This window comes from Atta cephalotes, assembly GCF_000143395.1.
Source record: "Atta cephalotes unplaced genomic scaffold scaffold00016, whole genome shotgun sequence".
Taxonomy (NCBI): Eukaryota; Metazoa; Arthropoda; class Insecta; order Hymenoptera; family Formicidae; genus Atta; species Atta cephalotes.
The window spans coordinates 4,483,942-4,511,160 of record NW_012130080.1 but is presented as its reverse complement, the minus strand read 5'-3'; the positions used below and the strand labels follow the sequence as shown (position 1 = coordinate 4,511,160).

At 30.4% G+C, this 27,219-nt stretch overlaps 1 protein-coding gene across 1 annotated transcript in view; it reads left to right on the top strand.

Annotated features, from left to right (window-relative positions):
• The window catches only part of LOC105618325 (very low-density lipoprotein receptor-like), a 26,245-nt gene extending 974 nt beyond the window's left edge, over nucleotides 1-25,271 (top strand). Inside the window, exons 2-12 of the mRNA XM_012199866.1 lie at nucleotides 12,836-12,958; nucleotides 16,944-17,066; nucleotides 19,891-20,126; nucleotides 20,299-20,494; nucleotides 20,879-21,190; nucleotides 21,304-21,604; nucleotides 21,696-21,987; nucleotides 22,359-22,839; nucleotides 23,648-23,731; nucleotides 24,815-25,083; nucleotides 25,227-25,271. Of these exons, the coding sequence (XP_012055256.1) occupies nucleotides 17,015-17,066; nucleotides 19,891-20,126; nucleotides 20,299-20,494; nucleotides 20,879-21,190; nucleotides 21,304-21,604; nucleotides 21,696-21,987; nucleotides 22,359-22,839; nucleotides 23,648-23,731; nucleotides 24,815-25,083; nucleotides 25,227-25,271 (2,268 nt within the window). The 5' untranslated portion in view covers nucleotides 12,836-12,958; nucleotides 16,944-17,014. The remainder of the gene's footprint in view (nucleotides 1-12,835; nucleotides 12,959-16,943; nucleotides 17,067-19,890; nucleotides 20,127-20,298; nucleotides 20,495-20,878; nucleotides 21,191-21,303; nucleotides 21,605-21,695; nucleotides 21,988-22,358; nucleotides 22,840-23,647; nucleotides 23,732-24,814; nucleotides 25,084-25,226) is intronic.
• Nucleotides 25,272-27,219: the final 1,948 nt, after the last annotated feature.

The following is a 27,219-nucleotide window of genomic DNA, read 5'->3' as shown; positions in this document are numbered from 1 at the left end:
AGAGAGAGAGAGAGTAACTTTTTAATAATTTTATTTTGAGATCCAAGAATGGAATTAAATAATAAATCATTTTGTTTTTATTCGAGAATTTTTTTTATATATATTTTTTAATAATATGTAATTTTCACGAGTACTTAAATATTTATGATTTTCATAATTCACCTCGCGTTATTTACAACTTGGTTTTACGCCAGTATAGAAGTAACATCCCAAGTATAATTGCGTGCGTAAGAGTGACGCAAAGAGGAAATATGATAAGATGTTTCGGAAGTTTCGCGCTGTACTACTGTGAAAGTGTGCGTATACGCAACGCATACGACTGCATACGCGCGCGTGCAAATGTATTCGTTAATTAAATAAAGATCTGTTGATAAATAAGCCGTCTGCGCATTTGCTCTGTTTTACTGATCTCGAATGGATGTCTCAATGAAATGTCGATCTAATTTTCACGACTGCGATTTAAAGCCATAGCGAACTTTGGCTCTGCAATGTTCGATCGATCGTACTTGGGGGATTTGTTTACGAGGCACTGTACACCAAACAGATCGCATCCCAATCGACTTACATAATAATGCTTAATAACTATAATAATATGATATCATGACACTACGTTATTTATGCGGATTCGGTACACTGCAAATAATTTACTGATCTTAATGCATTACAAATCTTAATTTCTTTGAATAATATTAAGTAAACATTTACTTATAATAAATAAATATTTATTCAATAAAAGAATGATAATTAAATGAAATTAATTGATTATATCAAATAAATATAGGTTTTTTTTATATAGGTTTTACTAAATATAAATATTTAGTAAATATTTATATTTTTAGAACTATTTAAATAAATATTTATTAAAATTTTATATTTTTTTTCAGTGTATCTAAAATAATTTCGCAAAATGTCTTGCATGATTAATGTTGAATTTATGAAATTTTAATCAAAATTTGAATTATGTCTTTCCATTTATATTCTCATTTTTTACATTTCTTTTCGCTTGATGTTATATCGATTGTTTATCTGTCACAAGGAGGAAGTTGCGCAAACGACATCGTCCAAAGATTCGTCCAAAATTATACAAATCTCATGACGCATTTATTGCGCCTGATTTATTTTACTGTAGACACTTTGTATTGATCTACATGATTCTTGACAATTTTAAGGCGGCTCCAGATGACACGGCCAATATTACACTAACATTGGCTATTTGATAGCAAAAGCAATTTTGCAATAGTTACAAGATTCTTTAATAGGATTGTACTCTAGATCTGGGAAGAAATAAAGGCAAGTACCAATTATATTAAAGAATCTTACAATAGTGTAAAGCTGCTTTTTCTGCTGAACGCAGTCATTAATAAATATTGTACACACATACACATAACATGCAAATTATTACGGTGATATTTTCTTAGAGAAAATGAACCTAAAAATTTTAGGATTTTATTCCTAAATATGTCTGAATTAATTTGTGTCAGAAATCTGCGTATTAAGTTTCTGAAATTTTCTTGGACAGTACATCTGAGATAACTCCTAAGTAAAGTACTTTATTAAATAAATGATATCAAAATAGCTGCAAATTTCATTACTAAAGTCAATCAATCCCAACTCATTTTATGGGATTCAACCAATCCCACGTCATTTTGATCTTATTATGATTTTGCTGTTCTATTTGGACCAATATTAGCCTTGCTTAAAACTAAATTTTAATAAAAACTCGCTTATTAATACATTAAACATTAAAAGACTAAATAGAAAGAAATTTTCTATAATATTATTGAAATAAAAAACAAAATTAAGTTTTAAAAATTATAATACGTTTAAAAAGCAATTACTTGAAATAAAAGATCTTTTACAATAAAAAAATGTAAATAAATATAGATCACAAATATAATTACACATTATATTATATATATGAATGTAGGCCAATATTTAGCAAATGTGTATACATTGGCCACTGAAGCCGTCTTTAGACTAATAATTCATTTGTAGTAAAAAATTTTCAATAAAATTTTCAAATGTATTAATTGGCTACAGAATAAAGAAGTTCTTGAGTTTCCAGAAATTTTCTATCTTACAGCTAATTAACACACTTGAAAAATTTGTCTTACGGCAAATGAAATATTAGCCTTACTCTTATTTTGACGATATTTTTTTCGTGGATAAGCATAGTCATGAATAATTGAGTTTCATGTAATTGTTTCTTTGCGATTTACAATCATGAAAGAAAGTATCTTCGTTGATCTATTATTTCTAGATATATAAATACTCATTGATTCGTTGAGCAAAATTTACGATAGCTTTACGAATAGCCTTTAATTTTCAGAAATTGTATGGAATTTCATAAGTGCAGTATATTTCTCGATTAATAATGATGATCTCTTCTTGTTTTGGCGCTTTCCCAATCATTTGAGTACTGTTTTTGTGAGAATACAAATACTAAAATGAATAATATCGCTGTATGCAGTATATGTAATTATTTTCGAACATCCTACATAGTTTATCTGTGTATTCTAATAGGAGTGATTGAGGAATGCGTTTCACCGCGATATGATTATAACTCGACTTTGAGTTTGCATCATGAATATTTGCTTGATAGTATATATATATATATATATACAGCAGAACATGAATATTTGCTTGATAACATACATGGTACGTGCATATAACAAGAAAATCTGAAGCTTACAACGCAGCAATTTCTTGCTTTTCCTTGTACTAGTCTGGCGCCTCGTGATAAAAAGAAAAGCAGACAAGGGCAAAGAACAGTAATCGCCATAATTTTATGAATATGTGATTATAGACCCGACACGTACAATTCCACAAAAATACTGTAATAAAAACTCGTCGTCCTTGTCGGTTTTTTCGAGAATAGGTACGGGCAAGATGCAGCTTCTTGTTAATCTTGCATCAGACAGAGTGATCTAATCTGCTCTGCCCTATTAGAGAAAACAAAATTGCGGCGTATGCTCGCGTTTATCTTATTTGTCCATTAAATCATTGAACTACTTAAAATTTAGTTTAGAAAATCTTGAATAACGAGAGAAATATCGAAAGTAATATATGAAATGTTTGAAAGATATTTTCAAAAATAATATTCATATAATTGATGTAATATTATTTTTGTAATATTTAATATGTAATTATATATTTTTTATTAATATGTAATTTCATATAATTTATTTCATATAATTTAATATTTAATTTTTAATATATATTAATATAGTTTTACGTACATAAAATTTAATTAACATTTTAATGTACATTAAAATTTAATATTTAATATATAATTATTGTATATCTTAATATTAACGTAAAAAAATAATTATTTTTTCGACGTTATGAATTTTCAAGGAATATTTCTGACACTCATTGTCAATAAATGTAGCTATCTATTGCCAACCACTCTCTTAACATCGCGTATACATCGTGACATGGCATTTTCGCATTTCTTTTTTTTCTAGTTATATTTCTCAAATTAGTTCCATTGTGTAGTTTTACACCATGCTCTTCATATATAACGTAATTGTAGTTTTGTAGAGCGTTTAATTTTCCGTAGAAAGATTCCCTCTCTTGCATTCGTATAAATTGGTTCCACAGGCCGCGGGAACGCAAATAAACAAACGGCTAAATAAGCCACTAAATAGACAAACTGCGGCACGATAGCGCAACGACGTGAAATAATAAGATAGAAAAGGTAAAGGAAAAGAAAGACTACAAGGGAAAAAGAGTGCTATCTAACGAGCAAAAAAGTGCAATAGAAACGAATGAGAACTGCCAAACGAACCAAACTGACATTGCCCTTTGTCGTTTCTCAGAACATTCGCAGAGCTTGCACTTTGCACGCAGATTTTACAATGTGACGACTATTTCTTCTTTCCCTTTCTTTTTTTTTTCTTAGTCGGTTTCTTGCGTGTCGATTGTCATTTCGACTCAATATCTCGAATCCCACTTATTCTGTTGATTTTCTCTCACTTGTCCGAACCGTTTCAACAGCTGGTAATCAGTTTCGACCTTCGAGTGGACCATTTCCTCAAATGATCAAATTTTATCTTCAATTAGAATCGTGAACGAGATTCGTTATGAATCTTGGTAGAGAGAAGTAGAATAAAGCTACAGATTTTCATGCAGTACATATATCAATGTCTTACGAATTGATAGAGGCAAATCAATTATTCCAGAAATGCTAATCTCATGTTAGTTGCTCAAGATTTTTCGTTAAATTGTTTCAACGAAAGACAATCCCGTAAATGTACAGATGCAATTAAACGAAACAGATCGTAGATTCATCAATTAATCTTGGTCACCATGACCTAAGGCATGGTGCAATGCCATTATTCCGACACGGTCGCAAGGTCCAAACGATATTGCATCAGGCGCCAAGGTTTTTTTTCCTTCGTTTCGTTTGCTTCTTTCATATTGAACTCTTTCGTCAAATGAGTCGCGGTTCTTGCTCCATTCTTTTATCCAGTGAATCCTTGGTCTGTTTTGTCTGTGGCTGAACTAATGTACACTTTTGGAACTTAAAGTGAAATAGATATATGTTTGATATTTGTCGAAAGCGAGAAAGAGAATTCTAGTGCAATCTAGTGCAGGAACAGAAAACAGATTACTTATAGTATTGCAATACCTGGGCATCAGCCACGATCTACATTATACTATTGAATGGTAGTGAAATATACTATTATTATTACTACAACTAAGGTTGGAGCAACAAAATCTGGACTACACTGAAAAAAATTTACATTTATGTCTATTAATTTATATTTTAATAAATATGTCTTTGAATATTTGTAAGTAAACATTTACTGAATGTTAACATATTTATTTATAAGTAATATAAGTAAATGTTTATTTAATAAATATTTAAAAGAATATTTATTAAGATGTAGTAAATTTTTTTAGTGTAGAGCAATAAATTAGCACTAAATTTTTTACTAGATCCGATTTTTATTTGTAATGATGGGGAATCCAAGTTAATGATGTAATACTGACAGAGCGAAAAATGAATGCAGCTTTATATGCTGCAGAAGCAGAATGAAGGAAAAAGTTGCAAAAATCCCATTGTTTGAGAGAATAACATGAACATAGCTTATCAGTCCAAAGCGAATAGGAATATTCGCAGAATAAAGAAAGAATAAGTAGACAAACATATAAGTAACATATAATATATAATATATATATAATATATATATAAAGATATCGCAGAGAAACACACAGTCGTATAAATCGTATAAGTATAAATAAGAATATTACATACGAATTGTAGAAAATTAAGAAATCATGTAGAAAAAACCGGACTAGCTGTGACATAAATCAAACCTCGCTTCAACGACGCACATGAGTCTTCCTCCATTGAATCTGCCTCCGTTCATTTAAGGTCGATGCATTTTGTAATGCAAGGTCCGCGTCGGTTGCATCAGTCAACGAGACGACGAGGAGAGTCGATTCGGCTGGTGCACGGCGCGACTGCCAACGCACCATATAATTATGGTGAAAGCCAGTCGCGGCATAGTGTGTATAGGCTCGCATGATTTGCACGATCGTTAACTTGGCGGCCGCATTGATCGCTTCCTTGAAATTTTGCAATGTATATATGAGGATTTATAAAATTTCGTTTGTAATAGCAAGGTTATCATAAAACTGGAAATCAGAGAAATATCAAGGAATTTTTTGCAAAATTTTCTAGAAAATTCTTGACTTTAAAGAAATATGCATATATCACTGCATTTATGCAGTACCAACTTAATAATTAAAAATGCAAATAGCGTCAACAACATTAATATTTATACTGATATGTTAAATTATTATTCTTTCGACAAAATATTTTATCGTTCCTAAGTTAAGATGAAAATACAAAAAATTTTTAAATTGAAAGCATTAGAGGAAAGTGATGAAATTTTGTCTAGATATTAGAGAAAAAGTATGGAATTTTAGGATAAGAAATTTGTGACAAATTGAACTCAATAGAATTTTCCTCAGTGTAGAACAACTTTAATCTGGATTCAACTTACTTTTTTTTTAGTTCTAAGAATCTTTTTCTAAGAATTAGAGAAAGATGAAAAGTAGTTGAACCAAGATTAACCCTCCATCGGCAATGTGAAATTTTTATCCTTTGCCAACTTGGGTCTTCGAGAATTCTAGTGTAAATTTTTATATTGTTTTGGATTTTATAAAAAAATTCTTACATATTTGTGAAAGCTTTAATAACGAACTTTCATTATCTTATATATAGAAGGATTATATTTTAAGTATTTTTTACAACATTTAAATTTGTCTAGAATTTTCAAAAATCGACTGTCCTTTAAAGTCCAACATTGCCGATGTTAATCTACAGTTAATCTACATTAAAATAGACATAAGACGTGTATAATATTTTTGAGGCTTTCACGGATGCTTTTTTTAGAGGTGCCAAAAGATTTATGGGTTATCGCCGTGTCGTGATCTATGCCGGCATTAACAAATAGAAATGGATCACGACACGGCGATAAACCCGTAAATCTTTTGACATCTCATAAGACATGTATATTTATATACCTATATTTTTATAGTGTTTGTTTATGTGAAAAAAAGAAAGTCTTATCTCTATCTTTTCTAAGAAAATATATTTAAAATTCAGCAGGCTCTGTCGTGGGAGTCTCCGAACTTCGTGCTATGCTTTCGCATTTAGACATCAATTGGTGCTTAACGATTTCTAACTCAATTGAAATCAATCGGTTGGTCTGCGTCATTGAAGCACGACAAGGAAATCTCGCGATAATTGTTGATCATTGTTCAGTGTTATCTCAAGTGAATCCATTTTTATAGCATTTTTGTTGACAAATATATATTCTGCAAATTTACAATTACAAAATTGAAATCAGAAACTATTAACTGCCTAACCGACATTTACTCTTTCGAAATTATCAACAATCGAAATTCGTCAATGCAAAAATACAACGCTCGGATTAATTATTCGTATACAAATTAACATAACGTATAGCGATCGTGAAATTATAATAAGAGAAGTTTTAGTTTTGAATTTCCAATTTTAGTTGAACGTATACATTAAACGAATATGCAACATATTCCCAGTTATTTCATGAGAAATAATACATGCACGCGTGCTTCCCCATCATTTCCGGAATACACTGCACTTGATTGTCCTCTGTCTGCCAATGATATTTTTATATGTTGATTTCGAAACGCCAAATATAATTCATGTGTTATTGATATGGTAATATTTTTAATTCGAGATCAATTAGTCTCAATAAAATTAATTGGCTCCTGACGATTAGGCGAAAGATAGATAAAATATAAACTCGTATGATATAATCGTACTCGGAAAAAAAATTAATTGGATGGTACAGCAAACCTATAATTTACTATGCGAATTCAACATCGATAATTAAGAAGATTTGATTGTTTAACAAATCGCTAATGTTATTCAGCTGTCAACTTTTTTTTTATTTTAACATAGAAAATGGACAGTCTGTATATTATGACTGTAAATTTGCTGAATCAGTGAAATTTTTAGCTGTGTTTTTTTCTGTGTAATAATGCCCCGGAGCAGCAGATATTGATCGTGATCACGTGTGAAAAGCGATATTCACAGGAAGTATAGCGCCACGCATTTCGTGGCGAATGTATAATGCACATAATCGTCGATAGTACCGAGTATATTACTATTCGGTCTATCAGCTTTTCAAGTTGTTGAATAGCGAACGTGTAACGTTCACGTTTTTCCGTTATTCGCGAATCGGTAACATGTGAAATGACACTCACGAGAGAGATACTGCATGTAGCGTTTTAATAAAATTTAAATTTTTCGATTCTCTCGGAAAGGGAATTTCGCGCGAAAAAATTTTATTCCACGTTCTCGATTTATTTTTGCATAATAGAATCATCCTTTCGATTGTCTTACTAGGTAACATCGATAGCTGCATGCATTTCGTGCATCATATTATATAACCGTGTTACAAGTCAATATCCGCGAAAGAGGATATGTCAATCTTACAAGAAGATATTTCTGGGAAGAAATTCAATATTTTGAAGCAGATATTTAATGACTAATTAGTTATTTTATCAATAGTAATTTTTAGAAATGTCGATTTTATTTTCTAAAAAAGGTCTAATGGTTTTCCCGATGGAATTTCTGTGACACCAGAATATCTGTGATATTGGCTCGTGATAAAGTTATATAAATCTTATATAATCCATAATTGAAAGATACTGAGGGGAATTTTACTTTTGAATTTTAATATTTAAGCAATTTCGTTCTCGAAATCTCTCGAAAGTTAACGTTATATATTTAAGGTTACTTGGGAGCTTCGTAACTTCGCTCGAATCTATGCAAATCAATGCAAATCAGCTCCCTCATGAATCGGATATGTGCGATAAGAGCTAAACAAGAAGTTTCTATTCCACACGACGCAAAGGTACGGAATTATTTATTTAGAAGTCTAAATAAAAGAAGGTAACATGTGCGCGCGCGCACATGTTGGAAAATGATAAATATCTTCATATATATCGTTAATATCTAATATTACCTGCTCAGAAATGTATGGATTATTATGTGACAACAGCCCGTGGCGTAATAACCACCGCGTAATTTGATACAATAATTACATAACGTTCATTAATTAATTATTTGTGCGTTTAACTCTCTTCTCTTGTGAAGCCGTCCGCGAAATATTCCGCGTTCTCATCAGATATAATGCATTTCGGATATGGCCAATAAAACTCGATGAGAATAGTATCGTCTTTCATTCATCTTTTATAATCATTATTATGCAACTTTCAACTTTGTATCAAAGCCGAAGAACTATACCTGGACGTGTCCGGTTTTTGATGAATTATATAAATGCTGCTCGACTCTTTTTTTTTTACAAGAAGAAAAGTATCGGATCGGACTTTTTCATCAGTCGGTTGCGTAATCGATCGGAAAATACTGGTGCTGGAAAGCGCTAGACTTCTCTTCACTGTTATATTAAATTTAAACGCCGCGCTGTGTGCGCAGTACGAAATCCAATAAATTAGTTCGCATGAATACATTGGGCAGTCTCGCGACATGTAGTTTCAATTAATCCGTTCGTAACTTCTTGCCATTGCGGTATATAGGGTGTCCTTCTTAACTGCCACAAAATAACAGGATAATAATTCTACGTGAAAAAAGAACAAGTTGGAAAAATAAAATAAATTTTTTTACACGAGAAAATCGGTTTTAATGGTTTGCAAGCTCAGTATCTTTTTTTTTTGTTGTTAAACTTCGATAAGAATTGCTTCAATGTTGCGGCAATAAATGGCCGCCTATCGTGGATAGCGTCAAAACTATTGATATTGTTAGCAGCGTTTGAATATAAATAATCTCGTTATTTATTAAGATATTTTAATATTGCATTAAGAATAGGATTCTCGGGAACAAATCGATTGATTCGCGGTAATATTATATATCTTATAAGCACGCGACGACCGAGATATCGCTAATAGAATGTGATCTAGTCACAGGACAGAAAGTCAAACGCGTGAAAAAAGAATGACTGATGAGAATGATGATACGACTGTTCTTAATCAGAATCGCAATATGGAACAAGATTCTTACAGAAAACTGGTCGCGTATCATATACCTCACCTTTTAACGGCTCACCTACACACGACGTACATATTTCGTGCCTGTGCTTTACATTTTATAGCATCTGTACGTGCATGTGCTACAGTGACTCGTAAATTCTTCGCACTTTCTCAATTGTCGCATAATCGCGATATTTTTTTATATATTGTGTACGGAAAATTGTATAGCATCTCTCTATCAATGAATTTTTAAATAAGTAAACGAAGAACACATGTGTATGTATGTGTATTGTCAAAAAGAACTAACGAATTCAGTCGAGACCTATGACATGTATATACACCGTTTGAATATTCTATAAATCTGTATTGAATATTGCATTTGATTTTAGCGTATATTGATTATTCATTGAACGACGACAATTCATCATTCATTCAGTGCCGAAAACTTTAGATGCAAATATCTCAGAATGTTTCTACAATCGAAATGTTAGTCAGCTTTTTGATAATTTATAATTGTTCGGCAGGAACGATTTTATCACTTATTAATCCACGTGAAATATAATAAATACCAAATTTCAAAGCAAGATATTTGATAAATTTTTTTTAATAGATATTTACTATTATTTTCTAATTATTAATATTAATCCTATTTCTGTTTGATCTATTTATGTGTATAATTCTATTTTTATTGTAAAAATATATTAATTTTATATATATATATTATATAACGAGCAACATTTTTAAATTTCTTAATACGAACATATCACATATGTGAAAATTTTATGTTTCAAAATATTTTTACAATATTAAATATATTTATATAATGTTTGAAACATTATACAAATCAAACATTTTAAACATATTTAAACATTTATATTTGTATAAGGAAAAACGAATATACATATATTATTTAATTAAAATTATATTATAACGTGTAAACTTAAATTTATTACAATTCATGTCAATAAATTTATTTTAACTTAAACCAAATTTATACGAAAAATAGCGAAACGACAAGGTTACATGTATCTATAATTAAATCTTAAATCCATATTGCATTAAATTAAAAGTTATTTAAAATTATTGATGAAAGTTTATCTTTGCTTTAGAATTTGACTCATGAAAACTTTCATTCCTTAATCTATTAGCTAATCTTAAAAATGATTTCTTATATTTTCATTGAAAGAATATTTTTTTTATCTTTTCATCAAAAATTATTTCCAAGCAATCAATCATAAATTGATCTGCTTCTCTCTTATTAAACATTATATTGTGCGTATAACATTCATAATAAAACATTTAAGAGCGCAATAAATAAGAGAACGCATTGATCTATTTGCGATCATTATTGTTATGAAATTATTGCAGAAAAAAAGCACTATGACCTATGATAATTTATTATTAAGATATATATACATAGAAGCGTCAGGCCGTAAAATTTCATATTTAATCAATTATATACTTTCGTTCAATTATTGTATCGATAAGTTATATCTGAAACTTATTGCTTTCGTGCTACTTTCCATATTTTTATGTCAATATCTAACCTCATTATTGATTACTTTTGTATTATTATTATATCGCTATAATGATGTTCTGTAAGAATTTGATAAATCTAAGAATGACAAGTTTATAGACGAACGTTTATTTTTTAGAAAATGTCTTTGATCAAATTCTTAGAAACACATAATTCTTTGACAATGTTACAATAAGTAGCAAAATAAAGTGAGATTTAATTAGAAATTTAATATACATATTTTTATGTCGACAGACATAATCGTATAAATTTGTGAAAAATACCTGAAAAATTAGATATTTAAAACGCAAGATAATTTTTCTTCACGATTTTTATACGTAATTTTCTTATAGTAATGCGTATCATGAATTCTACATACATAAAAATATTTTATTGTAACGACGATGTTATAAAATACTTCAAATTTATGATCCATATAAAAAGTAAAGTCATTCTTTTATACGTACACATATACTCTGTAAAATGAAACATTTATTATGTATATATATATATATATATATATATATATGAAGATTTGCAAAAAATCTTGAATCTTATAATAAATTACAGTATTCAGTAAATGAAAGATGAAAGGTATAATTTTAATGTTTCGTATAATGACATATGGAAATTACATTAGATTCTTCTTCAACACTAATTTTTGCAGATATTTTACATACGTAATCAAAATTAAAATAGATTTGTCAGTGTTATTTTATTGTAAAAAGACTCTGAATTTAAGTTACAGTAATAGTTTTGTTCCATTAAAATTACTAAAATATTAGAAAATTTTAAAAAGATCAGATTCAAGTCGACATTGAACAATCAAATTAGCCATAGAGAAGAATCTTTATTAATTCAAAATGACTTTTATTAATTAATTATTTTTTTTATTCTTCTTTATGACTGTAACCTGTTCAATTTTAGCTCTTTAGCTTCTGCTTTATGAACTTTTTCGGGAATCGAACTAGATCTATCAGAGTTCGAGTGACCTCTGATAATCCACAGATTGTTTATGACATACGTCTACATAATTTAAAAAACTGTAAGATTCGCAACAATCCGCAGGATCAGCGATAAGGCTCTGTTTCGCTTCTCTCCTCCTGCCACTGCAGCCGCTGCTGCGGATGTGTGAGTACTAGGCGCCCATATATAGGCGCCCCTTTACTGGGTTGCAGCCTTATAGAATTCGCGGCTACCACTGTGAGTGCATCGTATTCCTTTACCTCCACATTCGCTCGCGTGAAAGCTGAAACTAAGACGTATCATTCTGAGACGAATAATTCTGAATAATATCGAGTTCCTTCCTCTCTATGAGTGCTCCGATAATTCTCCGATAATTCTCCGAAATATCGCGAGAGGAATTAAAAAAATATTATATTACAAATATACAATTTGCGTATTTATCGAATGATATACGTCAGTAAGATTTCATCAGCGTCTCCAGTGATAGACTCGCAGTGGACGTTGTACGGCGCATAGAATAATGATGCGTAGAAATTGATCTTTGATTGAAACGCCGAGTTCTCTTCGTCGAGTGCGCCATAAGAATCGTATACGTAGTGCATCGAGCGGCTTTGCGCAGTGCAGTTTGCATGCACGTTAGACAACAAACAGGCGTTTACTCTTTTCGCGCGATTATGCAACTCGACAGGAGTTCAACGCGACCCACGAACGTTTCCTGGTGCACGTGCATCCTGTTGCTACTCGCGTGCGCGATTATTCCTTCGATTAGTGCGATCACTCATTCCCATACGAACATTTCAGACACCCTGGAATGCAAGGACACGGATTTCAAGTGCAGTAACGGCAGATGCATACCTAATATATGGCATTGCGACGGCGACCGAGATTGCCCAGACGGGACTGACGAGGATCCTGCTGTCTGCAGTAAGTTGCAATTTTTTTTTATAATGCATGTAACGTGTATAAATATTGTGACGTTGAATTACTTAATTTGTATTAATATCCATTGAGATTATTGAGAGAGATATAGGCTGAGAAAAAGATGGGGTTAAGTTTCTAAATTTAATGAGGCAAGAGAAAAAGAAATTCAAGATTTCAAAAAAAGAGCATTTGAACCGACAATTTTATCTTGTTAATTTTTTTTAAAACTTAATCAGATTTGACTGAATTATGAGATATTAATACAATATATATTATATATAAAAAATTTTAATAATTTGGGTAGTTAATGATTTTTTTATAATGATACATGAACATTAGAGTTTTAATTTTAATATTTATTTTTTATTTATTTAAGAAATTAATATATAAAAAAAATTAACTTGAATTTTCGAAATTTATAGAAATAATGTAGTTTTAGAAGTTTTGTTTTTTTTTTTTATTTAGGAATACTCGCTTCATGATTGCGAATGAAAAAGTCCGAATGCAAAAAGTTTTAATTAGTTTTATAGCAGATTAAGAAAAATTTTTAATAAAAATTAAATTTTGAAAATTAATTACTGGTAGGTATATTTAAAAGCCAATTCAATCGCAGATTAAATATTTGCCGAGGTAAGGTAAACGCGAAATTAATATCTCTCCACTACTGCCAATAAAGTATATCTATTAGCATTTACCGCTTTGAGAGAAATTGCCTTGTATACTTACATATGTATGTAGAATATAACGAAATTCATAATTTATGCATCTCTAGCGTAAAATCTATTAATTACCTTTTATAAACGCTTTATAAATTTCACTTTTATAAAAGGGTGCACTTTGTACAAAGCAGACAACGAAGAGATCTTTTTGCATATTTCACAATAGAAAATTTATACACGCTATTCGTACAGTGTTAGCATCATTTTTTCATTAAGGTGTAATTCTTTCAGAATACCGATAAAACTTAAAAATTGACTAACTTTATGAATAACATTATTGCATTGTAGTATCAAATGATTTAATGAATATTTAACCGAATATAAAAGTGCATCCGAATATAGTGGTTGTAAAAGGTCCCGGTATGTGAAAGTACAACTTTGGAGACCGGTTTTTCAGGCAGGTGAAGCGTACTGACATACAGGGTGTCCCTTATTAACGAGGTTATTTCCTATTTTGACAATACTTGATTCTAGTATTCTAGATTCCAGTATTTATCTCGTTCGACTAGCTGTCTGATGAAATCTCGCGCCGATGTTAAAACGTCCTTTTTTTAATTAGAATTGTAAATCGCTTAATATTCTCCAATTAGTAAATCATACGTATTTGCATTCTCCATTCTCGACCTATGTATAGCGAGGCAGAAATTGATGCTAATCGATTAGTTTAATCGAATCTCATCGATCCTTGAAGGTTGCAACGGCGATCATAATTACATAGTGGAATGCGCATTTAATATTAATTAGTGCACGTTGATGCAAAGCCCTTTTGACGGATATAATTACGCGTGCATTTAATCATTTCAGTTATGATGTAAATTGCACTTCAGATCATTAAAAATCCTCTTAAATTATAAAATAGAGAAATGCGATTGAGTTTTATCGTCGTACATTGCAATTTTCATGGAAAACGTGAAACGATAGTCCTTCTAATAGAAAAATTAACTACTTATTAGTTTGAAATTGTATGTATATATATATATATATATATATATATGAATAATTTCACCATTTTCTATGTATTTACAACAAATGCCCTACATAATGAACTATTTTATCTTGCATAAACTTGGATTTTTTGTTAATTAATAGACATTCCAAGTGAATGACATAATAGCATTCTTCGGATAATTTTAAATGGAATTTGTTCTTTGAATAGAATTTTTTGTAAAGTTTTATAAAATTATAGATGATATTTTTTATTCAACATTAGCCAAAGAGGGAAATGCCTTTAATAAGGAAACATTCTGTATATCTATTATACAATGTTCTGTGATATTCGTGCGGTATTATTTCATAAAAGAGAGATTACGTTCTGTTACGTTCTGTTACGTTCTGTTAGAAATGTTTGCATAGAATGTTTACATAGAGATGATTGCAGGCATATAGCTCTTTTATTCGAACTTGAATCTGAAAACAATGGCATGCTAATATATCGAATGTCAAAGGTTAGCGACTGCTTCGTTTGCCTACATAATCAAGCATTATTACACATGATAATATTGAAACCTCTATACTTAAATGTTTGACGTTCAATATTTTTAACATCGACATCTCATTCGTCACACAAATGAAGTATTGACATTTATGGACAAACTAAAGCTCGCTTTACTCACTTCTAATAATTCACTGCAAATTTCTGAGTCGATTTAAAATTCCATTTATAATTTTTATTATATATTTTGATATCGTATTTAATGTATGTATAAGCATTTTAATAATTTAATCTAGGTTTTTATATATATTAGGTGTAGTAAAAGAAATCTATTATTTTTGTATGAAATTGAATGGAAAAATAATGAATTTCTTTTTACTATACCTAATATATGTGTTATAAGCTTCTTTTGAAATATTTTTCATTATATGTGAAATTGACATATAAAATTATAAAATTCTATTCTTACAAAAATGTTAAATCGTCTAAAGTAAGCTTTAAATAAAGAACATTGAGCTGTAAAGAACAAAATATGAATTAAATAAAGAAAAACGCATATAGAGATTAAGATGCAAAACTTAAGTCTTTTGAGTTGTACACATAAAAATTATCATCTTAATGAAAGCATTTTTAATGAAGTAGTAACTTATATTAAATAAATATATAAATTGTGTATCATAAAGATGTTAAAAAAATATCTTTTAGATTATTTAGATGATTTTTAAGAGTTTTTCAAAAATTTTTATTTGGGAAATTATCGCCTATGTTGTGACAATATAAAAAATATGTATTTTAAGACTAAAGAGATAATTAATCGAGATTGAATCGAACAAAAGGATTGATACCATGCAACGAAAGGGAGTTTGAATGCAGTCCAGGCGAGTGCATTCCGAAGACGTGGCTGTGCGATCATCAGACAGATTGTTCCAACGGTCTGGACGAGAAGGATTGTTACAGTAAGTCGCGCGGATAAGTACTTTAGCGTAGGTGTTACCGGAAAGCAGCCAAGGAGGGACGAGATCAGCCGGAAAGCTACGGAACAAATGACAAAGCGCAAATTGCAGAATTTCAGATTGCATCCTCGTATACTCTCAATACATTCTATTGCTTGCAACTTGCGAGAAAGTTGTGTTCTCGGTCTATTAATTGCATGTATTGAAACAGGAAATAATGGCAAATAACTTATTCAATGCAAAATAATTTTGGGAAATCGATGTAGTGATAACATAATAGATAGTGCATAATAGATTCGGTGAAATCAATAACAATTGATGCAATTCTTATATTACAGACATAATCACTATTTTTGTTTAACTCAGTAACTAATAAAATTTTCAATATTTTTGTAGAACGTTATTTTTATATATGCTATTTATTAATATATAATAAATCTTTAAACACATACTCTGTAGTGATCTAATGATAATAGATGATATAAACTTCCAAGAATAATAAAATAATAATAAATTAATAATATTGATGTAATTGAGAAATAATGAAACCAATTTTATAATCAGCTATAAAGAGCGAAAGTTAGAATATTTTTGTACAGAGTTTGATTTTTTATATTAATTCCCAGATTAAAAAAGTGTCTAAACAAATCTTAATTTTCTTGGTCAGAAGTTTAGCTTTTTAGTCTAGTTTACTCTTGTTGATATAAACGGAGTATTTTAAACTTCTGTATACGCTTTCGAATCTATACGCTTTATGCAAGGATGCAATCTATCTTTCGAAGCTATCGCGAAAATAAACGTCAATCGCAGTGTCCACTTTGTCGGGGCTCGCGCCCTGCGTTGTATAATTGCGAATCCGGTACAATGCAATTGTCATATTGTAGGGACCAAGACCTGTACACCGGAACAATTCACGTGCCATTCGGGAAATGGCGAGTGCGTGGCATTAACATGGATGTGCGACGACAACCCTGACTGTTCGGACGGTTCAGACGAGGCTGAGTGCAGTAAGCTTCTGCACGTGGGCTACTTTTCCATACGCTTGCATACTTTGTTCTCTCTATTTTTTTTTCTGTTTTTTTGTGCCTCATATATTGCACGTTATATCTCGGAAGTTAATAGCCAAAATTCTTTGTCTATTTCTACATGTATTGAATAGTTTTTGCATGAAATTCTTTAAAATACATTGTGCATCTTTGAAAGTACAGAATAGCTCGCGATTTTTTTTTTTTTTTTTTTTTTAATAGAAAAAATACCTTGTGCAAGATATTTTGAAACAGAGCTTTAATTAAAAATTTATATAAACTTCAAGATACAAACATATTTATATTAGTATATTTATAGTTTGAGACTTTGATTACATTTACACGAGCACTTTTAATCGGGTTTAATAACATGTAGCTGAAGAATGGAATGAGTGTGATTGGCCAATTTCTAATCACAGATGTTATTAAACCTGATTAAGGGTATCCGTGTAAATATAATCATTGTAGATAGCTTTTTACAATTACACATTATAAATATGAATGAATTGATATATATAAATTATATATCACATATATAATATTGTAATATCATTATCATAGACATAGATAAACGTAGTTATCATACCCAAAATAAATTACATCGATGTTTCTGGTCGAAAACAATTATAGCTGGTGGTGGGATTGTACTTCTTCTTTGGGACAAGCGTTAAAATCTTTGATTGGTGAAGGTTGCTTATGTAAAGAAATTGTGATAATTACCGTGGAGGACAAGAATCACAATATGGTAGCAAAATGATTGTAGTTTTAAACAATCATTAACAATCTTTAAACTACTCTTCAAACACACACTTTACAAACGAATTTCATCTTATGTCGTATTTACGTTTCATAAACGGTTTACATGAATTACGTTATTTATACTTTTATTAGCCATAATTATCAATGCATTGATTTATTGATGATGTTCCTGTAATGCGCTGATTTTCGTCGATTTTTCTTTCCTTGCTACTTTGCCGGCTGATAGTATTAAGATCTGCAAGAATTGATTGTGGGTAAAAAGTAACGCGAAAAATTTATTAAAAATTTTATCTTAAACCGAGAAGTCTATTTAAATTTTATATATATTTTTTTAATAAATTTACGATCTTTATTCCGTCCATTTTCCGTTTATTCGTGATTATTATATAAATTGGCGCTAAAATGATTTTATTCAAATAAAAAAGATTGAGTCGGAAATGGATTACCCACGATTCAATTACTGTACTTTATAATTGATTCTATATTTTTTATTTTCTTCATGTACCTTTGGAGTCACTTGTGAGTACGTTATATACTTATTATCTCTTGTGTCTCTCAATTGGAGAATTTCCGATCGTAATACTTGAGAGTGCAATTTAATACGTAGCTTTTTTCGTTAGATATTAGATAAAGTTGTGTCGCAGATACCGCTTGCTGGAGAAGCAGATAATTGTCCTGCTTGAAATTACGAGTGACTGCCGGGAACCTTTAATTTCTTGTAAAACTTGTCTCTTTGAAAGCGCAAACGTTTGCGATTACAGAATACGTAATAGTTTAAAAAAAACATTATAGTGAAAAAAAACAGATTTTCTTTTTACATAAATACATTTAATAAACATGTTACTTCCTAGAGCGGTGTATGCGCACGAATAGTTACGTTAAAGCTATTTATGTTGGTTTTATCATGATGTAGATCTTCACACTCTTGTTTAAATTATATGTCGATACGTGAAAGCTGTGAATTTCTGTCTTTTCTATTTCCCCATATTACGATTGTGATCTAACAATAATGCATAACTATTCCCAATATGGCTTGCATGTATGTGTAAAAAAAAATATTTAAAAATTTTTTTATATTTTTAAAAAATAATATATTTGTATTTTTCACTATAAATGAAATTCATAAGTGAAGTGTAATTTATATTTTATTTTAAATATGTAAATACTATTATAGGTATTTATTATAAATTATACATGCTCGTGTATTAAAAAATTATTGAAATTTTTTTATAAAGCGTATTTATACGAAATAGATTATTTAAGAATAGATTAAATGTAATGAATTATATTAATAGGCATTATATCAAATCAATTATTATAAGAGGAAATATGAAAAAAATATGAAAAAAAAAGTAGAGAATAACGCGCAAATGCAAACGTTCTCTTAACGTATAATCTCCTGTTACAAAAACATAACTACTGCAAAACTAGACAAAAATGCATCATCGTGAAAGGTTATCGGATCTACTGATATATACTAGATTTTTCCATCATAATATAGTTTACACTTTACATCATAGTATAATTTATCAAGAAATTATAAAGAAAACCGTTAAACGATATCGAGGTTCTCTAAGTCATATTGAGCAAGATATGTCTTAATGCAAGATCACGTTACCTTATAAGTATTGACATAATGTTTGTTTTTTAGTTAGGCATTATACATGTGTATTTACTGTTTTAGCTAAAAATTTTGTTTTAGTTTTTTTATTATTTACAATATTTTTTTCATGAATTATGTGCATAATAACATAATTTTACTACACATGTAATTCAAAAGGTTGTCACTTTTAATATTATTTAAAATATTAATACGAATATTTAAATATTAAATTTGTATTAATTTGTATTAATAGATTATATAACATTATATAAGATAGATAACATATTTAGTCATGGGAAATTGTTTTAAAAAACTTTTTGTATGCTAATCAAATGTCAATTCCTGTTAAGATCATCGATAGCTGTGCGAGAAAATTTCTGTTATTAGTAATAGTAAAATAAAATGTCGTTCCACTTCTTTCACATGAGAAATCTTTTGCCTCAGACGACACTTGCCGGTCCGATGAGTTTACCTGCGCGAATAAACACTGTATCCAGCAACTGTGGGTTTGTGACAACGACAATGATTGCGGGGATAACAGCGATGAAAAGGGTTGTGGGCCGATAACGTGTCATCCTGGCACTGATTTTGCGTGTTCAGAGAATTATTGCATAACGTCGCGATGGAGATGCGACGGCGACTACGATTGTCCGGATCGATCCGATGAGATGGGATGCAAGGTATTTCATGCTAGTTTCAAGTACCGAATAATTGAAAACGTTTGCGCGATGTTAAGAACATAGAAACTCGAGAGGAAAATAATGAGATTTACAATTTACATAATATCGCATTGCACACAGATCCGACATTTCTTGAAATTTCTTTGAAAATCATCCCTTTTAGGATATTCAGAACGGGAAGAAGATAAGCCACTGTGAGAACAAGGAGTTCGATTGCGACGATGGTGTTACTTGCATCCATCAGACTTGGGTATGCGACGGCGAAAAAGACTGTCCCAATGGTGCGGATGAATCCCCACAGAGATGCCACAATGTAACTTGCAGACCCGATCAATTTCAATGCGAAGATCGACGTTCGTGCATCTCGGGTATATACTGGCATATTTAAAGATATAATATTTCTATAAATTCAAAATTGTCATTATGTTAAACATAAAATTACAATGAATTATGTGATGTAAACGATAAATTAATGAAAAATCTCGTTTTATGTTAATAAATAATGGTATATTTTATGTGAATAGAAGATGGCTAAGATTAAATTTAATCTTTACGTTATGTTAAGATTGAATTTTAAAAATTAATATGTTATAAAAACAACATGTTGTAATTAATATGTTATAGAAACAATGTATATAATTTTTTATCATGTTAGATTTAAATCTATCGTCAGGAATCTATCGTTTCACACGTCGTGGTAGTCACGCGAATTGTTCTATACGTTTCGGATTTTCAACGATTTGTATGTTTAGGTCATCTATATTGCAACGGTAAAGCTGAATGCTCCGATGGAAGCGACGAGAAGAATTGTACAAGTAAAATCGTAAGCTGCGATCCGCGAATTCAGTTCGAGTGCAGCGAGGGCTCGTGTATTCCTCTGGAAAACGTCTGCAACAAAAATCCAGATTGCATCGGCTGGGAGGATGAGAGTGCTGAACTCTGCGGCGTGAATGAGTGTGCAAAAAATAACGGTGGATGCTCGCAGATCTGCGTCGATTTGCCTATTGGTTACCGATGCGACTGTCGTACGGGTTATAGACTAATCGATAACCGCACGTGCGATGGTATGAACGAAGTTGCATTTTTCTAAATGTTAACATAATATTTTTTTTAAGGTTTCTTTCATTACAGTTCTTAGCTCATATTAAAGTTACTAAGAGATTACTTTATTTTTCAGATATTGATGAATGCTTGGAACCGGGTAGCTGTTCTCAGTTTTGTCATAATGAAAAAGGCGGTTTCAAATGTAGCTGCGCCACCGGTTATCTTAAAGATCCACGAAATTTAACACGCTGTAAAGCCGCGGAGGGTCACGCAAGTTTGTTATTTGCTCGTCGACATGATATTCGAAAAGTAGCTCTGGACCGTCAAGAGATGACTGCGATCGTTAACAATACTAAAATGGCAACAGCTTTGGACTTTGTCTTTCGTACTGGAATGATTTTCTGGAGCGACATCAGTGAAAAGAAAATTTACAAGTATGTTATAATTTCCTTACAATTAAAAAAAAGTCTCTGTTATTAAGTTTCATATTAAGAGATACATTGATCAAATGACATGTTTTTTTAGAGCTCCAATAGATGAAGGAAATGAACGCACAGTTGTTATCGAAAACGATCTTACCACATCAGATGGATTGGCAGTTGACTGGATTTACAGTCACATTTATTGGACAGACTCTGGAAAAGATACTATCGAATTGGCCAATTTCGAAGGAAATATGAGAAAAACTCTTATACGAGATCGCATTCAGGAACCTAGAGCAATAGCACTGAATCCATTGGAAGGTTGGATGTTTTGGACAGACTGGAGCGACGAGGCTCGTATTGAACGAGCTGGCATGGATGGTACTCATCGATCGGTAAGAAATGGAAATATTGGAAATAATATTAATTAAAAAGCATTATTCTCTCTCTCATTACTATTGAAGAATATTGTGTATATTATTTAAGCGTCGTAAAATTTAAAGATATTCAATTTTTATCATGTTTGAACGTGTACGCATGCATGTACACGTGCATGTTCGATGAAAAAGAACTTAACTAACAATTTACAATTAGACAATTACTTACATTTATTTTAAATTGTTCCTTTTTTGAATTCGCGGATATATTTTCTTGCTGATATCCCTGCAAATCAGTTTGAAAGAAGCAATTATGAATCATTAATAAAACACGTTAAATATGTTTTTTTGACCAATTTATCTTGATTTCTAACAAGAGTTTATTACAGGTGATTGTCGGCAATGATGTCAAGTGGCCTAATGGGTTAGCTTTAGACTTGATTGGCAAGAGAGTATATTGGGTAGACGCAAAATTGAACATCATAGGTTCCTGCAATTACGATGGTACCGGCAGACGAACTGTATTATATTCTCCTGAAAGCCTTAGACATCCCTTTAGTATAACAACCTTCGAGGATTACGTATACTGGACCGATTGGGATAAGGAAACGATTTTTAAAGCTAACAAATTTACCGGCAAGGAAGTAGAAGCTGTTACGTCAATCAGAACGCTTCAACATCCGATGGTAGTCCATGTATATCATCCTTACAGACAGCCTGATGGAATGAATCAATGTCAAGCTGTCAATGGACATTGCAGTCATCTGTGTTTGCCCGCACCTAAAATCAACTCTAGATCACCACTATTATCGTGCGCCTGTCCGGACGGTTTACGGTTATTACCTGATGGATTGATGTGCGTAGAAAATGGTGAGTCAGTCACGAGGATATCATGATTGACGAATGACCTTCCAACACTGAGTTACTACGCAATTTTCTCGCAACTGCCTCGTCATAGCAACAAATTTATGGGAAATAAATATGCTGATTATTTATAATTCAATCACATTTTTTTAGCGTAATGGTCTTTTAAAAAGACTAGGTATTTAAAAATTATATTAAAGATAATTATTTGAATATTTTTGCAATGGACGTTATATGTATATTGCGAATTACAAAATCTTTTTCTAAAAGAATAAATTAATTAATAGACAGTTATGGAAAGCTATTCGTCAATTTATTAAAAATTTGTTGTAGATTTTCTGCAATATAGCAGATTATGAGAAAGAAGTCTATATTCTCAAATAGCATTGCATGTCGTTGGTGCATTTTAATTTATTAATGCTTATTATGCAAAAGGATGCACAAAATGTCATTTTTTGTTTAAAGTTCTTCGTTGTATTCGGTAGTTGTTAAGCTCATGTGCACACAACACGCATATAATTATTAACATTGATATCTCATATAACAGCTGTCACGCAATGATAAATCATTTTGCATGATCATTCTTATAAAAAAATGTATAAATAGAAAGTATAATTTGAGAACGTAAATGCTCGGTGCGAAAAATTATTACGAAAAAAGCGTGTATATTTTTAGTGCATAAAGTTGATTATTTAGTATGCATAAAAATGTATTTTTTTTATTAACATCCAATAATTGCTAAGATGTTATGTGCTCATTATTTACGTTATTTCATTTATTTGCATTCGTGTTGCATGAATTTGGGATATTCCAGTTACTACGACCATAGCGCCGTCCACGCAAGCACCCATGATGCCGTTCCAGAGGCTCAAACCTCTGAATGTTACAACGACTGCCAGTAAGTTTAGTTGAATGATATTTTTTTAATACACATGGATCCTTTGAGGATATATTAAGCTTTTATGTAATTATCATAAAATTAATTAATCATTTGAACATCTATTAATTTACGGTGGTTCATTTTTGGGATTATATTGGGCTTCATGAAATCACTAATTAAAATTATATTAGCACATCTCCATTATTTAGAAGAGATATTGAACGCAGAATGTTAAATCTATTGGGTTGTCCGGAAAGTTCGTGCCGATTTCGAAGTAAAATTGAAACAAAAAGAAAATTAAATTTTTTTTAAATGTACATTTATTAAATGTACATTTATTAAATTTAAATCTTTTGCGGCACGAACACAACCCAATACATCATAATTTTCTTTAGTATATAGTAATATTAAATATTTCAAATATTCATATGTTTTTATCGAATCGATTTAGCTAATTTGAAATTAATTTCTTCTAAATAAATACATCAGAAAATTAATGTTTAAAATAATTTTGTTTATTAGAAAATCCATAAATAAAAAGTTGTTTGCTATATTTAAAGTATTAAATATCGCGAAAAGTTCATGTCATTTTTCCTCCTATAAACATCTCTTGAAAAATCGACACGAACTTTCTGGAGTACCTAATAATATTTTGAATTAATACGTATTATTTATCTAGAAAAATAGACTGATTACAACTGATTATTTAATTATTCATATTTAAGAGATATACTTTATAATTTATTTTGTAATCTTTTGTGATATTAAATTGAAGAAATATTATTAATGTTAATAATTGAAGAAATATATTAACATTAATATATTAATGTTACTCCCCTTGCATAATATGAATGTGCATGTATTTTTTTTTTTACAAATGTGCAATCTACTTGATAGCTTAGTTAGTATTTTTTAGATTTAGTGTTATTTTTAATTATGATCATTGTATATACTAAAAAAAAATAGAATTTATTAAATTTTTACTAATTGTATTCTGCTACAGTAATGAATGCGCTGGAATGGGAAAAAATTTCTGATACTTTTTACACTCGAACATTAAATTTATATTTTGAAATTTTTACTTGAACATACTATTTCTAGATCCATTATCGTCAGAAGACGCAGAAGGAAAAGGAAACTCAGTAGCTGAATCAACAGATCCTGGTTTAGTCGCCGGCATCGTAATAGGCGTAGTGTCTTTAGGACTGTTATTACTCGCACTTGTTGCAGTGCTGTGTTACAGGCATTATCTTCATCGTAACGTTACTAGTATGAACTTCGATAATCCCGTCTATAGGAAAACTACAGAAGATCAGTTTAGTCTTGAGAAAAACAGATTCCCACTCCCTGCAGCTACAGTTGGAGAAGAGGTAAAAAAATTTTAATTCTACATATAGTTATTTGAAATAATTTTTACCTAAAAGATTTTAAAAGGCAATTTTTATGAATTACGATAATGAAAGAAATAAAATTTCAAAATATTCTTTAATAAAAAATGTTATATTTGTTTCAGGCTCAAGAACCATTGACAAGTCCTGGAACAAATGATTATGTTTAAGATTCAGTCTGTCAATATAAAAGATTCAACAGGCTACAGAAGTACTATATCGACCAAGTGATAAAATCATGTAAAGAAAGACAAGGTATTTGCGTTGAAAGAGCCTGTCCAAACGCATTATGCCTGCGCTCGCTCGCAAGCCTGCCAACCAACTGTGATTATGTTAATTTTTTTTGTATCTATTTCTTTACAAACTTTAGCACTTTGTCACTCAAATATATGTATATTATGCGTGCAACATTTAGATTTGCTCTAGGACGTAAAGGGAGAAATATCTAGAAACTGTTGCCAAATAAGCGATCTATCTTCATGTAGCTAAATAGTTTAATAACAATTTAACCCTTAAATTGTCTTTTCGGTATTGCATACCCAGCATTTCTTTATCTATTTTTTTTTTTAATGCTTCTTCCATTGCTTATAACTTTTTTATTAATAAAGATATATTTGCTTGATACTATTATGTTGATTGAAAAAAAATTGTTTATTTTTATGAAAGTTATAAGCAATCGAATTGGGTTGGGTATGCCATATCCAAGTGCATTGTTCCCGTAATGTGACGTTTAAGAGTTGAGATTCCTATTTAACATTTTCCCTATTTAGTTAAATAACATAATTTGTAATATAGAACTTTTTAGATCGATTTGGCTTGGCGCACGTAACGTATGATTTTACATGCGCTATGTATATGTAAGAAAATCAATTTGTTTAATTATTTATTTAGAAATATGCACAATGGACGTTTTTTGAATAGAATTTTTAGGTATTCAAGATATTATTTTTTTGAATACCTAATATCTCATAGAAATCATATGTAAATAATGCGAAAAATCTGAATCATTTTATATTATTAAAATTATTTAAAAATCATATGATGTTAAAATGCAATGAAAGTTGTAATGATTAAATGTATGCTGTGAAACAAACTATCACTCAACTACAGTGGAATAAGAGGCTATAATTATTTTTTCCTTTTGAGTTATTATTCTCCCTCTTTTGTTATATAAGAAAGAAAGACCTCTTTTTATAAAAGGCACATTTATATGTATATAGATAGCAAAATGCTATAGCAATTTGTTGGCAGATTGGTAGCAAATTCGATCAGATTCCTATTGTAAATCCATAGCCATTTGTCTGTATTAAAACTTGGGATTTGTCGACAAAGCTTGCTTATATGCTATGCCAAATTGGTGGCAGAAATCAAGTAGGATCTATAGGCAATTTGGCAGCAGACTGACAACAGAACAAATCGAACAAATATATCCTGGTTTCTACCACCAATGATGGCATAGCGTGTCAGCAGGCTTCGTTACATTTCTAGTATCTGACATTTGTGAAATTGTTGCTTTTCTGCCATCAAAAATTGGTAGCATACTCAGCTCAAAATCTGTCTCTGCAGGCTTGATTATCTGAGTATAATATCTGAGTGTAATATCACTTTTTATTATTACATGTTCTAATCTCTTCTCTGTAATTTAGATTTAAGGATATATTTATACATAATCCGCTCCGCGTATTAATTATACAAACAGAAAGTTAAAAAGCGCGAATTAATGAGAAATGATGTATGCTCAGAAGAAATTTCTCCTTTTATGTCTATGTAATGCGTACAATGCCATAGACATATATGATATATGTCAGGACTTTCCAACCGTTATCTGTATATTGATGGGCGGTCCATATCACGAAAAAAAATCGCTCTATTTACAAATATTATACTATCGTTTATGTAGTGAAACAGAAAGAGCATTGTTATAACTTGAGCTCAATGACAGTAAGTGTGACTGTGCGTTTGTTAAAAGGGAACTGTTGTTAAGTACTTCAATCTACTAAAGAAATCAGTGTATTTGTATAGAATTATTGCATCGGGCTTAAGAGTTTTATTTACTATATAAATATTATATAATATGTATGTATGTATGTATGTATGTATGTATATATATATATATAT